The sequence below is a fragment of the Sander vitreus genome, chromosome 7 (assembly GCF_031162955.1).
Source record: "Sander vitreus isolate 19-12246 chromosome 7, sanVit1, whole genome shotgun sequence".
In the NCBI taxonomy this organism is placed as follows: domain Eukaryota; kingdom Metazoa; phylum Chordata; class Actinopteri; order Perciformes; family Percidae; genus Sander; species Sander vitreus.
The window spans coordinates 8506749-8527447 of NC_135861.1; the positions used below are offsets into that span (position 1 = coordinate 8506749).

General features: G+C 41.2%; 1 protein-coding gene across 1 annotated transcript in view; it reads left to right on the forward strand.

Moving 5' to 3' along the window:
• The first annotated feature begins 7961 nt into the window (after window positions 1–7961).
• The window catches only part of tafa5l (TAFA chemokine like family member 5, like), a 48711-nt gene continuing 35973 nt past the window's right edge, over window positions 7962–20699 (forward strand). Inside the window, exon 1 of the mRNA XM_078253844.1 lies at window positions 7962–8058. Within this exon, the coding sequence (XP_078109970.1) occupies window positions 7962–8058 (97 nt within the window). The remainder of the gene's footprint in view (window positions 8059–20699) is intronic.

Sequence of the window (20699 nt, forward strand, 5' to 3'; positions counted from 1 at the left end):
TGGATACAGACCTTGTTTTGGGGATGGACATGTGTTGTCCAAGTCATCAGGAGCTCCCTCCCCCTTTCATTGGGGCGGAGTCCAGGCAGAGTGCGGCTTTGAGCTACACAAAGTATCCATTGCGGTGGGTGAAAGTTTTGATCCACTGTAACCGCACAGGGTTTGGAAGTTTTCTTCCTCTTTGACGAGTGGAGAAGATCTGGTTTCTTCAGGAAGCAAGATGTTGCAATCAGAAATTAGCTGGGGTGTCTCCTTGAAGGGTGGAATACCTGTTTCCAGCAAACGGGCTGATAGAGGCTCTTGATAACTCTCAAGTATGACCAGCTCTGACCCCTCCCTACTGGAGTTCACTAGGCTGCTAGCCGTGGTCTCTAAGTAGACCGAAGTGACTGGAGGCTCCTAGGGGAGCCAAGTAGGTTCGTCCAGGTTGCCTGGACCGTTGGATGTGGTAGGAGGGTCAGGCCCAGGGTCAAGGGCAGAATCACGTGATTCTTGGACGTGTGAAGGTGTCAGTTTACTTACCCGTTCCGTTGGGTCAAACCAGACACTCTTTTGGAGTCAGAGAGGATCATGCAGCCAAGGCTCGATCTGGCGAGTGCTCAGATCATGTTTTTGGAGCTGACGGTGGCCGTTAGAAACATCAGAAGAATCATAGTCACTCAATTAAGGACGCCCCCCCCCCCCCTTTGGCGGTGGGGACGGAGTCTGATCAAAGCGGGATGGTGAGCTTTGTGGTGCATATCATTTGTCAGTGGACGGAACTCTGATTCTACCTGTGCTTCTCTGATGTTGCAAGAGATCCCTCCCCCTTTTGGCAGGGGAGTGTTGATCTCTCCTCCGAGGGGTGGTGGAGAAGAACAAGATTGGTCCCTCCGAGGAGGAGGAGGACGAGAGGAAGGAGATGAACGGTCTCTTCTCTGGGAAGAGGAAGAGTGGGTTCTCCACCGAGGTGACGCCGGAGCTGTGCTGCCAGATCCTCACGGCTCTCCTCTAGCCAAGAGATCTCATCACGCCTGGCTTGGACTCTCTGTCTAAGCCACGCCGTTTTGCGCTGCTCAGCATCATAGCGGTTCTGCAGCTGTGCGAGCTGTGCTTGGAGGATAGCATGTTGCCGATACATGACCACTAACTGACCCAGCCCATTTCAGCTTCCCATTTTTCAATGGGAGCTCTTAGCGTCCTATCTGGCTGGGCTATGTAAGCTACTATCTCCAGGAGCATCTTGTCGCAGGTACTAGCTTCATAACCATTAAAGTTATTCCTATCCTCCCTGGAGTCTAGGACGAGACAAGCGACCAGTTCCTTCAGGTCTGCGTCGGCTAGCTCATTGGGAGCTTTCGCTCCCAGCCTATTGTACCCAAGATTCAAGTAATTCATTTTACCTTCTAGTAAAATAATTAATACCAGAGCTAAATTCCTTAGTGGTGACAAAAGAAAACTAACTGTGAAAAAGCTGATGCAAGGAGAAGGTGAAAGGCTTAACCTGTAGTTCTTTTAGTTTTAAGTGTTGACTGCTAATTAAGCTAATTACTACAACCTAATCCTGTCAGGATGTCAGAGGTCACACACCTAAGGTGAGTAATAGCTGTTACTGTCAAAAATCAGTGTTAGTCAAGATTCAGGAGCAGAATCGTGGCTGTCACGGCTGTGCAGTTGGGTGCTGAGAGGCATTCAAGGAAGATCAAGTAGAACGCCAGAATGTTGCCTAAACAACAAAGAATACTAACCAATGTACACACTGAAAAATTCATAAACCACAACTGAATGTATGCTTGGCAGATTGCAAAAAAAAAAAAGAAAATAAATATGCAAAAAAAATATATATATATATATAAATATGTTGCAGAAAGAATATAATTTTCAAAAATAAAATTTCTTTAAAAAATAATTAAGTTTAAAAATTTAAATGTATGAATTATTATGTATAATTATTGTAATAACGCTGGTATTTAACAGGCTCACACAGGGTCACACATTTGTTGGGTATCGGTAGGGTACAGATTTAATTACTGGCAAATTATCAAAGATGTTTCATCAATATTAATAAAGTTATGAATATGCATATTAATAACTTCACCAAATTGACAAACAATCAAAACGGGGCACCACCCTGGAAGTCAGGGACCAATAATCAAACAGTGAAACAGTCTCATTAGGTGGTGTTCCCTTTAAAATACAGATCTTAACTTGGTTAATCTATCTGGTATTCTTTAAAGGAACAAAAGGAAGGGTGAATCCAAGCAACGACCTGTTTAACCAGCTTATTACAATAAGTACACAAATAATTACAGACAACTGCTATTTAAAATATAGTAGAATTTATTAACTTAAAAATGATCAATGGCCAATCAATAATCCTCCATCAATTAAAACCAATATACCCTTTTTAAACTACAACAAAACAAAGCAAAAACAAACCAGCATGTGATGTGAGGAGACACCTCTGTGTCTGTATGAGTGTGAGTGTGTGTGAGAAAGTGCGAGGAGGAGGGGGTGTCGAAATGTAGTCTAGTTCAAAGACTACAAAACTACTGTGAGCTGCACAAAACTATTTAGCCTCAAGAGGGCGGTAGTGGTGCTGGGTGCAGCGCTGTGTGGCTAGAGCAAGCCGGTTAGCTTTCAGGCTAACGTCTTAAGGCAGTTACACACCAACCAGACGGCTGACCGTCGGCAGAAAAGGCACTGATCAGTCTCGCCGAGTTGGTAAAAAAAGTGCCTCGGAACACACCAAAGCGACGAGACGTAATACGTCTCCATAACAGCAGGCGACGCTAATCTGTATTGTTGCCCAAAAAATGAAAACCGGCAGCTGATTGGATGAACAATTGTCATGTGGGTTTGTTTTCTCAGGAAATTCAAAGCCAGACTGTTATCGTGGCTTGATCAGAATACGATCTCATATTGTACCAAAATAGTTCACTAAAACGTGTTTCTGAAAACATTTTAAGCGAGAAATAGGCCATGCAGTTGCTGAATCTGTCTTCATTTCAGATTCACAAAGGTCAGTTTAAAAGATTTTCTTTTTATTTTATTTTAAAATATATATAAATATATATATATAAATATATAAATCTTGCCATTTCCAGGTGAGTCCCGACTGCCCTGTCTCCGACAGAGCATGTCAGGTCGGCGAAAATGAAGGCCAATAGCTCCTCCAACGGACGACGACACGGAACACACCGAACAGACTCGAGTCACTGACCTTGCCAGACTGTCCGACGGCCGATAATCGGCCCGGTGTGTAACTGCTTTTACAGACCAAAAGAACACACTAGCTACTTTGCTATGGGCTAGCGGTTTAGCTATTCACGCACGTGTTTGTGTGTGTGTGTTTGTGTGCGTAAGGTTAGTGAAAGAAGAAAGGGGAAAGAAAGAGACACACTTAGATCTTAGTTATCGATAATGACCAGCCCTCTCAGTCACTCAGGTCTGGACTAACGTGCAGTTAGGGCAGACTCTGAGAATTTTGTCTGACTGAGGGGAGGTTCATTATAACCACTCTGATGCACTAAACAGCTGATTCTCCGCGGAGATAACATGGCTCCGCCGGTCTACACAGACCGCGGGGTGGCGTTCTCGTCGCCTGGCGGCTGTGAACAGACGGACCAACGGAGATTATTATCTCGTCGAACAGTAACTAAACTCCTCAGCAGTGGGAGAAAGCCTGAACAGTCTGAACAAGCTACATATTCAACACAACATATCAACAAATGCACCGTGATCAGAGTACATTCACAGAAATAGATTTGACTCAGCGGTCACAATCATAGATTAATAAATCAAATGCGCACCCGTAGCGCTTATCAATCGATCACATTAATGGTAAACAATGGCAACATTAGCCTTTACACATTAATTAAACACACTATTCCTCTGCCCAGAAAACCTTAAGCCTTCTTACTGTGTGTTCAGTCTGTTCGTGTCTGTCCATAGCTTTCCACGTTAAAACATGGGGCGACCTCTAGTTCGCCCCATGTTGGCTGAGCCCTGCAGCGGTGCAGGGTTAGAATCTGACCTGCTGCCCTTTGCTGCGTGTCATCCCTCATCTCTCTCCCACTTTTCATGTCTATCCACTTTCAAAATAAAGGGAAAAGCCCCAAAAGATAATCTTAAAAAAAAAAAAAAAACAGAACAGCCCGCAACGGAGAAACCTTCTGATCCCCAGGGCAGCGGGGAATAAGCCAGAGTCGACTTTGAAGAAACAACGGTGTCTGTGTCAGATTTTCTTCTAGAGAACGTTGTTGTTCTCTCTGCAGCGTTGAAACATGACGTGTGCTTCCAGGATCCCCTTAATTAAATCCACTTTGTTCAGAAATGGAAGTTTTTAGCACAAGCGCTTGTGTGCTTCCTTCAGCAGCGTGAGCCACCAGCGGAAGACATTCGTTTTTGGGTGCTCAGGCTATTTATAGTTTAAGGCCCCATGCTGTGTTTGAGGAACCCCTGAACCAATGGGAAGAATCAAAGCTACAGGAAGGTGCGAACCTTATCTGCAGCCCCTCCCTGGAGCCATTTTGGGACTCTTCTCTTTCTCGTAGTTTGGTGACAAGGGCTGTGGTTTTTCCACCTAGGCCAAGATCTCTTTGTCTGTGTCCACATGTGCTACATGTGTGTCTTGTCTCCAGAGGTCAGTTTTATCTGAGGCCTTTTTGGTTACAAATCAGGTTTAATACAACTGCTGGTCCCAACATAATAATCACTCATTTTTATTTTACAATTTTCATAAACCACCGAAAGTCTGACCGAAACAGCTGATAAAGTGTGAGGCACAGTTGCTTCTGCGTGGAATCAAAAGTTCTATGGTTGAAAAAATGTAGTTCCAAAGGAAAGGGCTGTCCGAGGTAAAGTAGTGAAAATATTCTAAATATAGTGTACACATAAACTGATGTTTTTTTTTAGGTGGGCCTTTTTTTTGTTGGCTAAAAATATGTTTTTTCGCTGCTGCCCCGTCCACAGCACCACATTGCTTTGCTTCCTTGTCAGTACTCTGGTCTGTTTCTCCAAACTGGGGACGTGCCGAACATCATCTACCTCATACAAGCCCACTTCAAAAGTTCCAATATTCACTCTCCTTTTGGCTCTGTTGTGGTCTGTACCTATACCTCAGAAGAATATCTGTTTTTTCCCTGTTAAATGTTGGACAGTTAGCTCAAGTACGAAATATGCTAACAAGCTCTGTCCTGTGATTTTTCTCTGTGGGTTCATCACATGATCCGATGTTAACAATAAAATATTAATTATAGCAATATTAGGTAGAAGGACAGAAGTATATGCGGCAAAAAGTATGCTACTGAAGTATCAAAAAGAAAAGTATTCATACAGCAGAATGAGGCTGTTAAAGACAGTTGTTATATTTTCAAGTACTTCATTGTGTTGCGACGTTTAATCTATAGCCATGCAATTTTACAAGCTGACCATAAGATTTGTATGTAAAAACTTGATATTGTATTTAGTAAAACTGTCAGATAAATGTAGTGAAGTAGAAGTATAAAGTAGCATATGATGGTAATACTCAAGTTAAGTAGGTCTTAAGATTGTAATTAAGTAGTACTTGAGCAAATGTACCACCGGCACAAACATATACACAAACAGTGATCAAAGTTGGCAGCCAAATAACACAAACATCAAGCATGAATAAAAAAAACGTTTTTAATCTTTTTCAGATTTTTTTGTTGAGCACAATCCACACATACCCAAATGCAAATGAAATAAGTCTATATATTATTGGTAAACATACGAATAAATATGATGGATAAAAAATGAACTGGCAGAACTTTCACAACCCTGTCAGTCACAGTGATGAATTGTGATTAATTACACTGCAATCCCTGCTGGGACGTCACTCTGACAGACTGAAACGTGGTTCTTGATTCTGATATCTGGCTGAGCTGAGTTATAGATGAGAGAAGAAAACAAATCTCCTCTCAGCATCTGAACTCTCCCTGTAGTTCTTCTACCGTTGTCCAAGTAAAGTAAGCTTCTGCAGTTGGTTACAGTAATGGAGATAAAACAAGCAGATTGTAGGACATAAGGTGAAAAATCGGCAAACTATACCTTTAATACTTCACAAATAGTCTGTGCAGTATGAGGTCCAGTCATTTTTCATATACTACACTGATGATGTGACAGGCCTTGGCCTGGGCCAATACGTCATCATAAAAGCCGGCTGATAGCACAGCACAGGGGGGAACTTCTCCATCTGTTAATAAAGTGCACATTCACTGGTCATGGCATTTGGTGTGTGTGTGTGTGTGTGTGTGTGTGTGTATGTGTGTGTGTGTTAGTGAGAGAGAGGGTGAGTTATAGTAATGGTCCTCGAGTGGCGAGGGAGTCTTAAATGGTGCTCTTTCAGAAGATAGACTGGCACCTGTAAGCTTTGACACACACACACACACACACACACGCACGCACGCACGCACGCACGCACGCACACACACACACACACACACACACACACACACACACACACACTGATATTGTGATTTTGATATTAGACAGTATATAAAAATGTGACTTTAAAGAGCCCTGGGGCACTGCACATGTTCCTGCCACCAGTCCAGGAACAGACCTTTCACATTTTCCCAGAATGCCAGTGTAGTCCTCAGACCATGCTGCCGTCAAGGGCGTTTTACACCTACAGTATGAATGAGGGCATAAAAACATAAAGAAAAGTTTAATGTCAGAATGTGGGGGCTGGTGCTGCTTTGATTCTCCCTGTGGGCTGAGATGGGACATCTTACTGTGTATAAATAAGCATCACCATCATCTACAGTTTAGGATTTATAGCCTGGGAGCTCAAAGTTTTTTTTCTGACTTTGCGAAAGGAATTGGGGCACTGTGTGTATGTGTGTGGGAGAGAGCGAGAGAGAAGGCGAGGGAGAGAGAGAGCAGAAGGCAACTCAGGGTGCAGCAGCAACAGAAGCAGCGTTTCCTTCTATGGATTGAAAGGAGGAAATCCACTTCTTCGTCGTCGCCTGCATGCAAATGCAGAACGGGACAGAATAAGGCTTAACACACTCATCTGAAAACCAACACTTGGCTTTGCGGGAATGGGAGCTTTTCGAGCCCGAGATGCAAGGCATCACCCCTGACAATTTCCCAGAGCATCCACAAAGGCTCATACAGGTGACAAGTGTGTCCAACTTCACTGCACCGCCTGCATTGACGCGCTTCAGAGTGCGTTTCATCCAGGGACAGTGCGCTGCGTGAGACCCGCCGCTCTTGTTTTGACGTGACATTTCGCTTGAGCTGCAGTGCATATGTGGCCACATATGACGCATTTGCGCCTTCAGCTGTTTTGGACGCATGGAGTGCTGCGTTTCCGGACAAGTGTTTGCGCTGATTGGTATGTTCGTCATGTCCGCCTGGGTTAACTTGCGCGTTGCTCTATAGAGTCACACAGAGCCGCGCTTAGTGCAGAAGTTGGTTGGGAATAATAATAGAAACTACAGGAAAATAGAGGTGACAGTGGCGTTCAGGGGATGTTGAGCGGCTGAATTTACTAGCAGCATCATCACCATATATTCGTGTGAGGATCAAAACTACGAGGGACTGCTGCTGCTCACTCCTCTTCATCTACATACTAACAGTTTTTGCAGAAGCCTGCCAGTGAATTCCAGCTCCTGAAACCACAGCTGCGTAAACTTGGCCAGATCTGGTGACATTGTACCCTGTGTGTGTGTGTGTGTGTGTGTGTGTGTGTGTGTGTGTGTGTGTGTGTGTGTGTGTGTGTGTGTGTGTGTGTGTGTGCTGAGCAGCCTGGATGGATATGCGGCTCACCGAGGGAATTTGAAAAGCAAGAGGGGATTACTATCAGCTCCTCTCTTCTATTATAACCTCAAAATGGATGCCGACGACAGGCTGTGGAGACGCCACTGGATTTGCCACTCTTCCGCTGATCTGCTTGACATCTGAGAGGCACAAGCGTTCAAAGTTTGGATAATCTAAAAGGCTGAAGGTGTAGGATGCAGTCTGGAGTGAAGACGCTCTCCGCAGGTGGCGGTGCGTCACTCTGCTGCCTGCTGCTCCTCTGGCTCATCTACTCCCATCTGCTCAGAGAGGGTAAGGGCACTTCAGTTTATTACTTTGTCAGCAGCACCATTGTCTCTGAGGGCTTCTTATTGGGATGCAGCTGCACATGGTCTGGTCAGGTCTGGTGATCCTTAGGAACATTCCCCATAATGTCCAATTTGTGTCCCATCACCAGTCAATGTATGGTGACCTTGTTGTAACTTATGATATTTTTGATTATTGATTGATTTGAATTTGATTGGTATCTTTATAATAACATTACTGTAGTGAGTATATGATACTGAACAGACAGTGTATAGTGACATTATTGGACCTAACACCATTTTATAATATCATCTAGGAGCCTGTAATATATTGCAGTGACCATATCCTCACAATACTGTAATATATAACTAACCTCGTGGTTTTCCTTATTCTGATGCAGGGTCTTTGCTCCTTGTGGAATGACAATTTAGTGAAACCATAATCGAGCTTTAGGTGAAAAAGCAACACAGTTTGCTTGTTTTAATTCCTGGTGCAGACAGGAGAAGGCCTACTTCAAAGCTTTTATAATTTCACTCAGGTTAAGGCTATATCCATCCATGCCATGCTTTCCTCTTGAATAATACATCCGCTGGTGCAATTACACCTTCACCCTGACACAGAATAGAAAGCAAAAGTATGTTTCTCTGCTCTTCATTGGCTGCTGTCCATGACCAAACATTTCAGATTCCAGTGATGTCAAAGACACAGAGAACGGGCTTAAAGCATTGGAACTTGTTGGGAGATGTTGAACACTAAGTTTGCAGATTAGATCTTTTAATCAAGCATTGGCCAGCAGCATAATTACCACTGTGGAGGAGGGATAGTGCCTACATCAATGTCTTTGGCAGCTCGCCAGAAACAAAAGTAGACACTGATGTGAAAAATGAACTGCCTGTGCACTGAAATGTGCTCCCTTTGCCTCTAATTTGCAGTGTTTTCTCCTAAAATGCTGCTTTCACTAGCCTCTTATTGCAGCCCCTGAACCTTCTTTCAAGCCTCTGCATATTATCTGAGGAGTTACAGCAGCTCTCCTCTTCCCCTCAGCCATTTATTATTGACTCAATTTCATCTGAAAATGATCTCATTAGAGTGTTATTGTACAAAATTGTTCAATCAATCTCTTGTGAACTTTAATACCCTTGATATTCTTAGAGTAAATAGATTCTGCTGGATTTGGCCTAGTTAATACCTCTGGATATGATTTGTCGCTCACCTCCTTCCAGCTCTGAGCTGAATTTTAAGAATGAAGCATGTACTATATTATTTATCCGCACTTGTAATCTTCAAATCCCCCAAAAATCTTCCTCTGAAACTGGCAGCTGTGACCAGTCAGTGCTGTCAAACCACCATTGCTTTTTTATCATTTCATCAGCTAGTTGACAGTATATTTTTGTTTTGTGTTTATGACTGCTCCCCACTAATGGAGTCAAAGCACTCATCACTTTCCTTGACCAGCTCTCTAGCACTTCCACCTCCCTGGCCCCGGAAGGCCCCTGAAGCAGCGATGAGTGTGGTTGAACTGGTGGGCAGAGAGGTGAAGCCTTGTGGTGGTGAGAGGCTGCGTCGCCTCCACCCTCTCTCCGAAGCTCATCTGTCAAGGTGGCCAGGACAGGAAATCAAAGCACAGCAGCCCTGTCAGCGCACGCCATTGGGCCAGCGCCCGCCACAATGAATTGCCTGTCAGCCGCTCTCAACGTTGCCAGTTTATTCAACGATAAATTTGGAAATGTCTGGATTTCCTCACTGGACCACATTCTGGTTCAGTGGTGCAGTTAGAGAATGGTGGCAACTCCTCCTTGCTTTGTCAACCACATTGCTTTGGATTGTGTGTGTGTGTGTGTGTGTGTGTGTGTGTGTGTGTGTGTGTGTGTGTGTGTGTGTGTGTGAAGAGGAGGAGGGGATGGAGCATTGTTATCCACATTTGTAAGTTGGAGGTGGACGGACAGTTAGCCTTTGCTCTAACTCAGCTCAAGGAATTCTAATGCCAAGAATACATTTCAACTTCAAGTGGGAACATAAAAAATCCTCCTTCTAAAATACTGTGATCAAATGAGGCTATTTAGCATTTTAGAAGTGCAAATCCTCAAGATCTGTGAGCATCTTTGATGCTAAGGTAAACAGTCATTGCTGTTTCTGCACTGCACTTTCCAAAGATCAATCAAAACAAAGTATAACATCTTTGTTTTTCGGATTTCCTGTTGAAGAAGTTTAAAGCCCCACTAAGAAATAGACTCCAAATGAATGCTAATGTTGCGCCATGTCTGCTGAATGTTTGCAATTGTTAGCAAACATGTGCGTTACAACAACTTTCTAAATGAAGCTGTTGTGTTTTCAGCATGTTCTGCTGTCCCAAGTGGCCTAAATCAATTAGTGTAGCTTTAATTTAATTGTTTTGGTGGTTGGCGTTCTATTGTTTGTTTGTTTGTTTATTTAGGATCCTTATTAGCTCCTGCATTTGTCTATTTGTCTGCTCAGCTATTAGTTATTGCGCATAGCCCCTTCTATGCTTTTTCCAAAAGACCTAAAAAATGTTGACTTCCTCACTTCCTGTTCAGCAAAACAGACTTTTATTCACAATGTGTGGAATGATGAATATCATTAATATAACAAGCTTCATTGGATGATTCAAATGACTTGAATACATCTACAGAGCTACACTGTAGATCCTAAACTCGGTGTCATGTAAGTGCAACAGACAGCAATGCTGGTTTTTACAGCACATGTCACATGTCATGACGTGTCACTTTGATTTGTTTGAATAATTCAATCAGTGCTCCTGAACACAAATAGCAATGCCCTGAAGCTGAGAAGCAGAGACAACAATCTATCCAGTCTTCTTGCTCTGCAGTAAACTGTCGATGGGAATGACAGCACACATTTTCTGAGATACGTATACAGGCTGTGTCACTACATTTTAAAGTGAGTCCCTATGGCTTCACAATCATTACAGAGCTCCATTGATGACCGACTCACACAGTCAGTCCACTCTTTGCGTTGTGGACTCTGCCATGTGTCTCTGATGCCTCCTGTCCAAATGTCATTCACAAACCAGACCTGGTAAATTATTCTGGATTCTATCTTGGTTGCTTTTTTTTCTTCTTCTAGCAAATCAGCTCCTGTGTGGGAGACAGCAAGTATTCATGGGGCACTAGAATGATGAATTTAAACATCTTTGGTTGGTATTCTCTTTTAACTTAGGGAGCATCGTCTATCTATCACAGCATTAAACTAATCAGAGTAGCAGAGAATTACCGACTTTTTGAAGTGAATAGGATGATTTTCATTCCACTCTTCTTCAAGGCTACATTAAGCATGCAAAAGGAGACCCGCTTTGATTATGACCTTGGCTGTAAATTCTTAGCAAATCATCGAGGCCTGCTCCTATAGGTGGCAGAGCTGTAAAAGTATGAGCATTTTTATGGAACAAAATGAAAAGATTTTTTTTACAGCTAAATCAATTTGGCAGCACACAAAGCTCATATTTCATCTCCCTGAATATGAATTCCGTCTAGCCTTCAGCTTTGACCTCCCTTGTGGTTGAGTGTAGTGCACCGCTCAGTGTATTTCTGCTTTGTTATTTTCTCTGCAGAAAGCTCTGGGCTTGAAACTGCTCCATCATTGGCAGAGTAGTATAAATTATTTGAGTTATGTTACTTCAGTCTTGTGTCCTGCTCATTTTCTGCCTGATTTCATATTTCCTGATAGCGCTGTGCTTGAATATTAAAGCTGCAGTTCACATAATTATGCATTACTGTACACTGCTTATGGGGTCATAATGATGCTCACCATTTTCTCTGGGTTTGCATTAAAGAAGGAGGGCATCCTAGAGGGCTATGGAATTTGAAGTGAGTCACTGTGGCTTTACAGTCCTCTCTGCATTACATTCAACTGAGCAACTGTTTGCTTTTGCAAGGCATATTGTACATTCACTCTTGTCTATGCCTCAAGCCTGTATTCATCCACAACCAATTGTCTGAGTGCACTCTACATTGTAATATCTCTCGACTGTGCTGCATCACTACAACAGAAATGTATCAGACGCCACCTCCATCATGTGTACTGTACAAGACAGACCTAAATTACAGTGTCAGTCCTAGCTCTGTAAGGGGAATATTTTCTATTTTAAAGCAGCCCTTGGCAATGTCACACAATGGCAGTGCTGAATTTTAGAGAGTGGGTTGGTGTTTTAAAAAAAAGTTGAACTGCAAAGACCTGGAAGTCCAGTAAAGTTACGTTAGCGAACTAAACAACAAACTGCTGCTTTCTAGTGAAAAAGGAAACAACCCAACACTGTTGAGTTCGACTTTCTCCAGAGGGAGCACCATCCTACTGCTGCTACAAGAGTTTCAATTTGTTATTCCCCGTGGGTGGAGTAGTGTACACACCTGACTCGAGAATTAAATTTGGGCAAATAGAGCACATCTTCCGCTTCTCAGTTGGTGGGGGTGCAGTGCATTTCTCTCTTTTTCTGCAGCCCCACTGGGTGCTCATGACTGCATAGAAAATCATGCTTGTTTTAAGACCTTTAAGAATTCCCACAATTTAATCCAATGTAGGTATGCATTTGTGAATATGAAGAGCTTTTCAGAGCAAAAAACTCCAACCTGTATTGTCATCAGGATGAGAGAGCTGGAACTGCTCCTCAGAACAATAAATGGTGAACTGACTGCGTGCCAACACACTGCCTACTTTACCGCTCGCAGATAAATGAGCTTCATCATGTAATAGCATAACACACCCCTCATCTCCAGAAGTCACCCTGGCTGCTCCCACACTTCCCTTTGCTATAGTTCCTGATTCATTTATGTTAGCTACAGATTCAATTGCATTCTTAGGTACCATTACAGGTCCTCCGACTTCGGCAGAGAGTTGTGCACTTGCATAAATATTGATCGGACCGCTGTAGAGTATTCAAATAGCATTTGAAATCAAGTGCTTGTATTCCCTATAAACCAAGCACATTAATAAAAAGCGGGTGTTTCGCTCCACTGCTCTGCTGTTGTACTTGTTTAGCAGCAGAATCTCACAGCGGTGTCAGGCAGCATATAGCATGGGGTCAGTCAAACATCTACCTCTCTCACCTAGTGTCCTATTACATGATACCTACTGCGCTGCTGGCGTCAAACAGTGTTAAGGTAATGAGATGCACTTGGCTGTGGCTGCCTTGACTAGCATATGCTTAGTCAAAAGGGATTGCTGTTCAATGTCGTCCTGAGTTGGTAATAACAGAGTTGTGAGATCAGAACGGGCACAAAGGAACGATTAGGTTGGAAATCAGAGCAGCAGTGGAGGATAAATCCAGATATTTAGATTACTTTTTTTTATGTTGATCAGCCTCCTTATTAGCTAATGTAACACAGTGAAAAATCTGGATCAACCGAAGTACATTTCCAGGATAACGCCTGACATCGTCTTTGTGTTGTCGTTCTCAAAATCCCTTTGCTACAGGAAACAACAACAAACTTCGAGCTAGCAAGCTACATGCTGAAAATGGCAAGTTATGAAGAAAATTTGGATCGTGCATTAAGGCAGGTCTGCTTGGTTCTTTTGGGGAATGATTGTAAAGATTTACAAGGAATATGTTTACGGTATTTTCTATCTAACTGGGATGTTTTGGGACCGATTGCCAGGGATTGTTGTCTACGAAGGACACACGGCGACACACTGGTATGAGAAAATTAGGTTTAACCATGTATCCAGCTAATTTAAATAGCTCATGTTACTGTATTTGCCAAAAATAGCATTTTTGGTTTTTGGCCGAAAGAGAAAAATGGCCGAAAATATGAGCCGAAAATACATGCCTCTCCACCCCGCCCCTCAGTGCTTAGATTTCTCTCTCAGTTGATCTAGCCAGCAAAGGCTGATCATGTCAGCGGTGTGGAATTACTTCAAAGTTTCTGATAAGGACATCAAATTTGCGATCTGCAGTGTTTGTTCAGCAGACATTTCAAGAGGGGGTACGGTGCCGCAGAACTTTTCCACGTCAGGTTTGATACACCATCTGAAAACACGACATCCAATTCAATATGCAGAGTACATCAACATCTCTGACATCTGATTGTTACAGAACTGAATGAAGAATAATGTATTTAATAGGGCTGTCAAACGATTACATTTTCTTAATCGCGATTAATCGTTGAATTTCTATAGTTAATCACGATTAATCGCATGTCCTTTATATTTATCTTTATTTATCTGTAGTTTATTGTTTTTTACTGTTTGTTTACTTTTGGTAAAAAATTATTTATATAAGTTTATTGTTATTCTTATACTGTATTTTTTCTATACTGTATTTTTTATACCTCTTTACTTAAAGAGTGTTTTGTAAGCTGCTGAAATCTGCTGCTGGAAATCTAATTTCCTTGCGGGAGTCATCCCAAAAGGATCAATAAAGAGAAGTCTAAGTCTAAGATCACATGATTAAAATTCTATTATTTTGCATTTCAGAACAGTTTTTAAGTACATATTAACAATGGAAAGCAATTCTTACCAGTGTATATTGATTGGGAATCAAATGAATGCAAAGAAAATTACTTTTTGAAATTGATTTTAAGATTTGTATTTGTTTATTATATATTTAATCTAGTCACACATTTGAATCTAGAGTCAATATTAGGGTTGGGTATTGTTTGGTTTGGATACCGGTGCTAAAGCGATACTTTTAAAACGGTACCAGTGCCTTAACGGTGCCTGAAAAAGAAGGGTACTAAACAGTTGGCACATTAAAGAATGGCTTTTTTTATTGCTAAGGCCATATCGTCAAAATTAAATGATTTAATAATAATGTAATCACTATAACATTAACTTATTTCTCTAGTAAATAGCTGTTGAAGGACAAAATCAACCACCAGATGGGAAAAGGGCATTTAACAACAACTTTGAATGCACCACGAGGCTGTAAATTACCAGTTTCATTGAACGCACCGATTGTTACATCCCGGTGTCGGAATCCTCTACAGTGAAATACAGTCACACTTTACACCGTTTAGCGTTAGCTGTCAGCATTGTAACCGTGTTAAATCCAGCTACTAACTAGCGGTAGGCTAACGTTAGCTGCTGTTGAGTATTGTGTTAACTAGCGTCACATGCAGCGGGGTTTGTGTTTCCTGTAACGTCTGTTTCAGAGCATCAGAGAGAAGTGCAGACATATCAGTGGCACCAGAATGAGGCACCGAAATCCGCGTTGCGCTTCCTGCAGCAGCAGGATGTGTTACGAGGAAGTACAGCAAAATAGTAGCCTGTTAGGCATGACGCAAAGCCGAGTGAAGTGACAATAAATTAATAAATGGCGGCATGCGATTAATACGATTTTAAAAAATGAACGCGTTATGCTCGGCCCTTAATCGCATCGCCATTAACGCGTTAATGCTGACAGCCCTAGTATTTAATATTGTGTTTTACATATATTGTCAAATTTTGGTGTGTTACTTTCAATAAAAGTGTGATCATTTTAGTGGTTTGTATGTAGTTTTTCAATTCGGATTCATTAAATTCATAAAATCGATTAAAAAGAATAATATGTGATTAACCTTGGTGCACTAATGTATGTCATAAGTGGGACTGAAAAACTTATTCAATTAATTGATTATGTGATTATCAGAAAATGTATGGTGAATCATTTTGATAATCAATTAACTGTTAACCATTAAGCAAAAAATCCAAATAATGGGCCTAAGGGAAGAACACTTTTGTATTGGGGTTGACAGAAAAATAAAGGTCAACTATTTTGCTAATGAATTGTTGAAATAATTTTTCAAGCGGATATGCCAAACAGTCCCTACTGTACTTGCAGCGTCTACATTTTAAATATTTGCTGCTTTCCTTTGTCATATGTGCCAGTAAACTGAATATTTGGGGGGTTTGGAGTGTTGGTGAGACAAAACAAGTCTTAGTGTCTTAGATTGCTCATTTTAACTTAATGACTACAACCTGTTTAGAATTTAGAATTTATTTTATTTAAACAGGGACAATGCACAAGTTAACATTAACCTTGTATAAGAACAATTAGAGATGCATTGTACCAGGTTGTAGCACAAGTGCTATTTTCCGCCCATAGTCCCTTGGCAGGTCAGTAAAACAATAAAAGTTCCACGCAAGTGAAATACAAAACATCAAAATATACAATTTTACAACCACAGTCACACCTAATTTACAATAAATCATTAGTAGGTGCACATTTCTAACATTTAACTCACTCTTAGCAAATTGGCAAGCATGTTGCAAGCAAATTATAGAGTTTCTGGTCCGATTTCAGCGCCTCCTGTCCACATTTGGAAGTGTCTTTGAGCAGGACACTGAACCCCAAGTGGCATCTATACCACCATCGGTGTGAGTGTGTTTGTGTGTGTTTGAATGAGAGGCTTTGTAAAGCACTTTGTGCTGCTCAGGTTCGAGAGCACTAACAAAAAAGTCCATTTGAATAGTTAATCCATAATCAATAATGATAATAATTATTTGCAGCCGTGAACACAAGACTTTCAAGAGAAAATAAAACCAAGCAGTGTGAGGTAGGTGTATGGATTTAAGATTTGTGGTGGTATGGAGGTTCAGTCAGTGCTCATTACATTTCAAAACTTGATAACTGCAGCCACCACAAAAAATATATATGATTTGACTGATTACCTGTAGCATTAATATTATAACGCATCACACACTGTTTTAAATCTTCTATAAAAGATCCTTTGAATTCATATCTGATTTGATGCACATTAATATGATTGTCATGCTCTCTAAATTGGCGCTTTGTTGGCAGCCCCATTTTCATCCTTGCGAACGGCACTTCTATCAAGAAAGGAACATACAATGGAAGGAAGATAATCACTGAGACTTATTATTGTATGCCAGTGTAGTGATTAGAGTCTGATTGACTCTCTCAGGAAAAACTGGTTAGATTCAATGCCAGGACATTTGAGCCGAGCCAGCACATAATGGCTCCGTGCTATAGCTGTGTCTTTACGGGGTATAATACCGAATACAATACATATTGTCATGAATAATTAACGGAACTAGCTTTACAAGAAGTGGAATTTTTAATAAACATGGTTTGAAAGAATAGTTTGCAGAGACGATCTCTGCAATAAAACATTGTAAAACCTCACTTCCATCTTTAGCTGCCCTCAAGTAATTACAATCTATAAAGAAAGATTGTTTTAATATGGAAATGGAATCCTTGTCATAGTTCCTTCACTGCATATATGTATATATATATATATATATATATATATATATATATGTATATATATATGTATTTATATATATATACATATATATAAATACATATATATATATATGTATTTATTTATTTATTTTTTATGGCAGATTCCCTGAGAAGAAGCAGAGCAGTTCTCATAGCACCCAATCTGGTTTCAGTTGAATGGGAGCAGTGCATGGCTGTGTCTGATGTGTTTGTCTGTTAAATCTGATAAAGGTATTTTATCAGTTAGGACTACTGATGTATCTGCACAGTCTTAATTAAAGAGACCAACAAGAAAAGAAAGATAAGCAAGAACGAAGAGAATGTTTTATTGATAAGTACATGTCTAAATAAGGAACCAATTGCAATGTTAACAGGAAAGATAATCAATAGTTTTCTATTTTCCGTCTATGTGGTCAGAGTCAGCCAGTGTAATGTAGGTTAATAACCTCATCATGCCCAGCAGTTCTCAGTCTTACAATGACACACATTGAATTGGGAAAATTGTGTAAGCAAGTGTGGACTCCTGGCAGCCTATTTCAGGCAGAGATACTAAGATATTTGTGCTCCTGTACTTTGGTGATCTGCAGTGTGTCTGATCAAAGTGCCGATATGTAGAGCACAGACACGTCTTTGCTCTAAGCTGTGTTTGTTTGAATCCTTGTGCGTCTGCGCCGGCACTTTGCACTTGTATAGTGTTGTGATTCAGTGATCAGTGAAGGTCATCAGGCTGCCAGTCAGTGCTGAGAGACAGTCTCTGTGCTCTGTATTGGCTTCCTGTAGCCCTCTAGATGTCTGACATGATCCATAGCCTGGACAGCAACATAGCAACATCCTTCACTTGGCAAGCTCCTCGCCACCGCAGCAGCCATATGCCCATATCATCATGTGAAATAGAGATGAGGCCAAGTGTCTTCACACTGCTGAGTGACAGAAACCCACTGTCATATGAATTAACTCCTGTACGTATGATGGAGCATTGGCCGTGGCTGAAGGGACTTTATAAACACCCCCCCCAACACACACACTCTCCGCCTTGCTATTCCCTCCTTCAGGCTTATTGCATGAAGCCCATTCATCTGTTCAGTGTTGAAACATGGCAGCGAGCACTGATATCTGATGGCACCTCTGTTCTCCAAGCACCCACCAAATAAACAGGGACTCTCCTTAGCAGAAGAGAGTAGAGGGTGGGCTGAGTGTTGGGTAGGGGAGGGTGGGTAGTGGGTGGGGGAGGGTGGGCAGCATGGCTGATGCTATGAAATGTGCATAGCAATTCTTCATAGAGGTGATTGTGTTTTATGACTCCCAAGACTGGTCTAGATAATAATTTTATGTAAAAAATACACCATTCTTATCAGCCTAAATCACAAAGGTAGCTGCCACTGAGACCAACAACCCAACCACCAATTCATTCATTTAGATGCAGATTAGTCTGGAAACATTTGGGGTTGAGTGTGGTTACTGACAGGGACAAATTATTAATACAAAAGTCTTAAGCTTGGTTTGCAGGGCGTTGAGGTTGCAATGTTGAGGTGGAGCTGGAGGAAAGCCCATGGAGTGTTGAAAATGAAAAGGGTTCATCTTAGGGGGAAACTGAAGCTGCCACTTCATGGCAATCTGATCTTCTGATTTGAGTTCTTATAGTAACCTGACTGTGTTGTTAGAGGAAAGATCAAGGATTCACCAACAACATTAGGGTCCATCCCCTGGGGACCATGAGTTCAGGCAAACGTGTTGGCCTAGGGAAAACAATGTAAGGTCGTTGGATTACAACAATTACAAGGTTCCATTCTCCGGAGATTGTGAATTTAGACAGCAAAGTTCATGGAAATGTTAAAGTTAGGTCAAGGGTCCAAAAGGGTGTCACTTGATTTCTGATTCATGATTGATTCACGTCTAAAGTAATGTTACATTGTCAGTGCACATAGTTGGAATAATTGGTTGGGTGGTCATTGGGGCCCAAAGTTAATTCTTGCCCCATAGTGGGTTAATCCCACATGGTCACTATAATAAAACCAAACCACAATCATCATCTGGAATATTTCCAACATGTCTTCCTCTGAAATTAAGTAGCTTCTGAAACATCTCAGCACTCGCTGACGCAATTATGTGAGTCATTTATGTTGATCAACAACCCTTTCCACCTTTGCCATTATTACAGTCATTTCATGCTATTTAGCAGTTAACGTCTCACTTAATGAGCCTTTGAGGGTGCTGGGAAGGAACTAGAAACAGCAGTGTAAAGGAGTGATGGTTGGTGAATTGACCTTACAAGAACTGCAGCACAGACTCTTCTCTAATCTACCTTCGCTGAACTGATTTTATTTCAGTGTCAGCCTGAATGGCTTTCACTGGCAGCTTTCCATTCAATAAAGAAAGGAAAAAAAGAAACCATGTAACTTTGTCCAGATCATTACAAAGGTGAAGTAAGTTTCCCCAACTTTCTCTGTGCTGCACTGTTCAACCTAGAGAAATTGATGTAGTTCTTTAAGTTCACATGCATTTATTTTGCACTTATTAAGAAACGTGCTGAGTTTAAGCAGAGTCAGATTTGATGTACTCACACGTTAATATTGTTCAGCAGGTTATTGATTAATTTTTTTTTTCTCATTTGAGGCTGCAACAAACCTCCCTTTGATTTTAAATGAAGAAAATGTGTCATCAACGTATATTGAATTTGTTCTTCCAAATGTGTTTTTGAAAGCAGCAGACACCCTCAAGCAATTTCCTATGATTAAAGCTTGTTTATCATAAACACAAGACTATTAACAGTTCATAATTCCCTCAAACGCACCAGGAAGGCCTCAATAAAAGGCAATTCCCAAAAACTGTACGCCACACAAAACTGCTGCCTCAACATTAAGTGTTCAATGAGACTGTCAGCTACGATGCCAACTAAAAAGAGAGTGAAAAGTTTAAAAACTCTTTAAACTTTCATGACATGAAAAAGTCAAGATAATGAAAAACAGTTATTCATTATTTTCCCCCCTCCCAAGTAGTTCAGTTTGTGTAATTAATTATGAGATCACATTCTGACAAAGTTGAAACTCAAAAAACCTGCATAGCCACTAGTCCTTGGCCAGGGAGTCATCCATCAATTTGTAATGCCTGGAGAACTCTGAAGTAATTCTCTTAGAAGTGTAAGAATAGCACATACACACTGCAGAAATTCCTGAGCAAGGTGATCATCACTTTAAGACATTCTGTCCATTTGCCATATCAGTAGAGCTCAACTTGCCTTGTAAATCGGTCTGTTGTAGGAACACAGTGCCCAGCAGCAACTGTCATGTCAACCAAGTCTCACATTATTATAGCCAGCAGTCCATTAACTAGTTCAACTGTCAAATTACAAAAAAATTCCAAAACATAAAACTTTCAAAAAACAAAATATTTTAAAATTCAATTGTGTGGCTGTTAGGGTATTAACTAGTAAGATGTAAGGTATTGGCTTTGA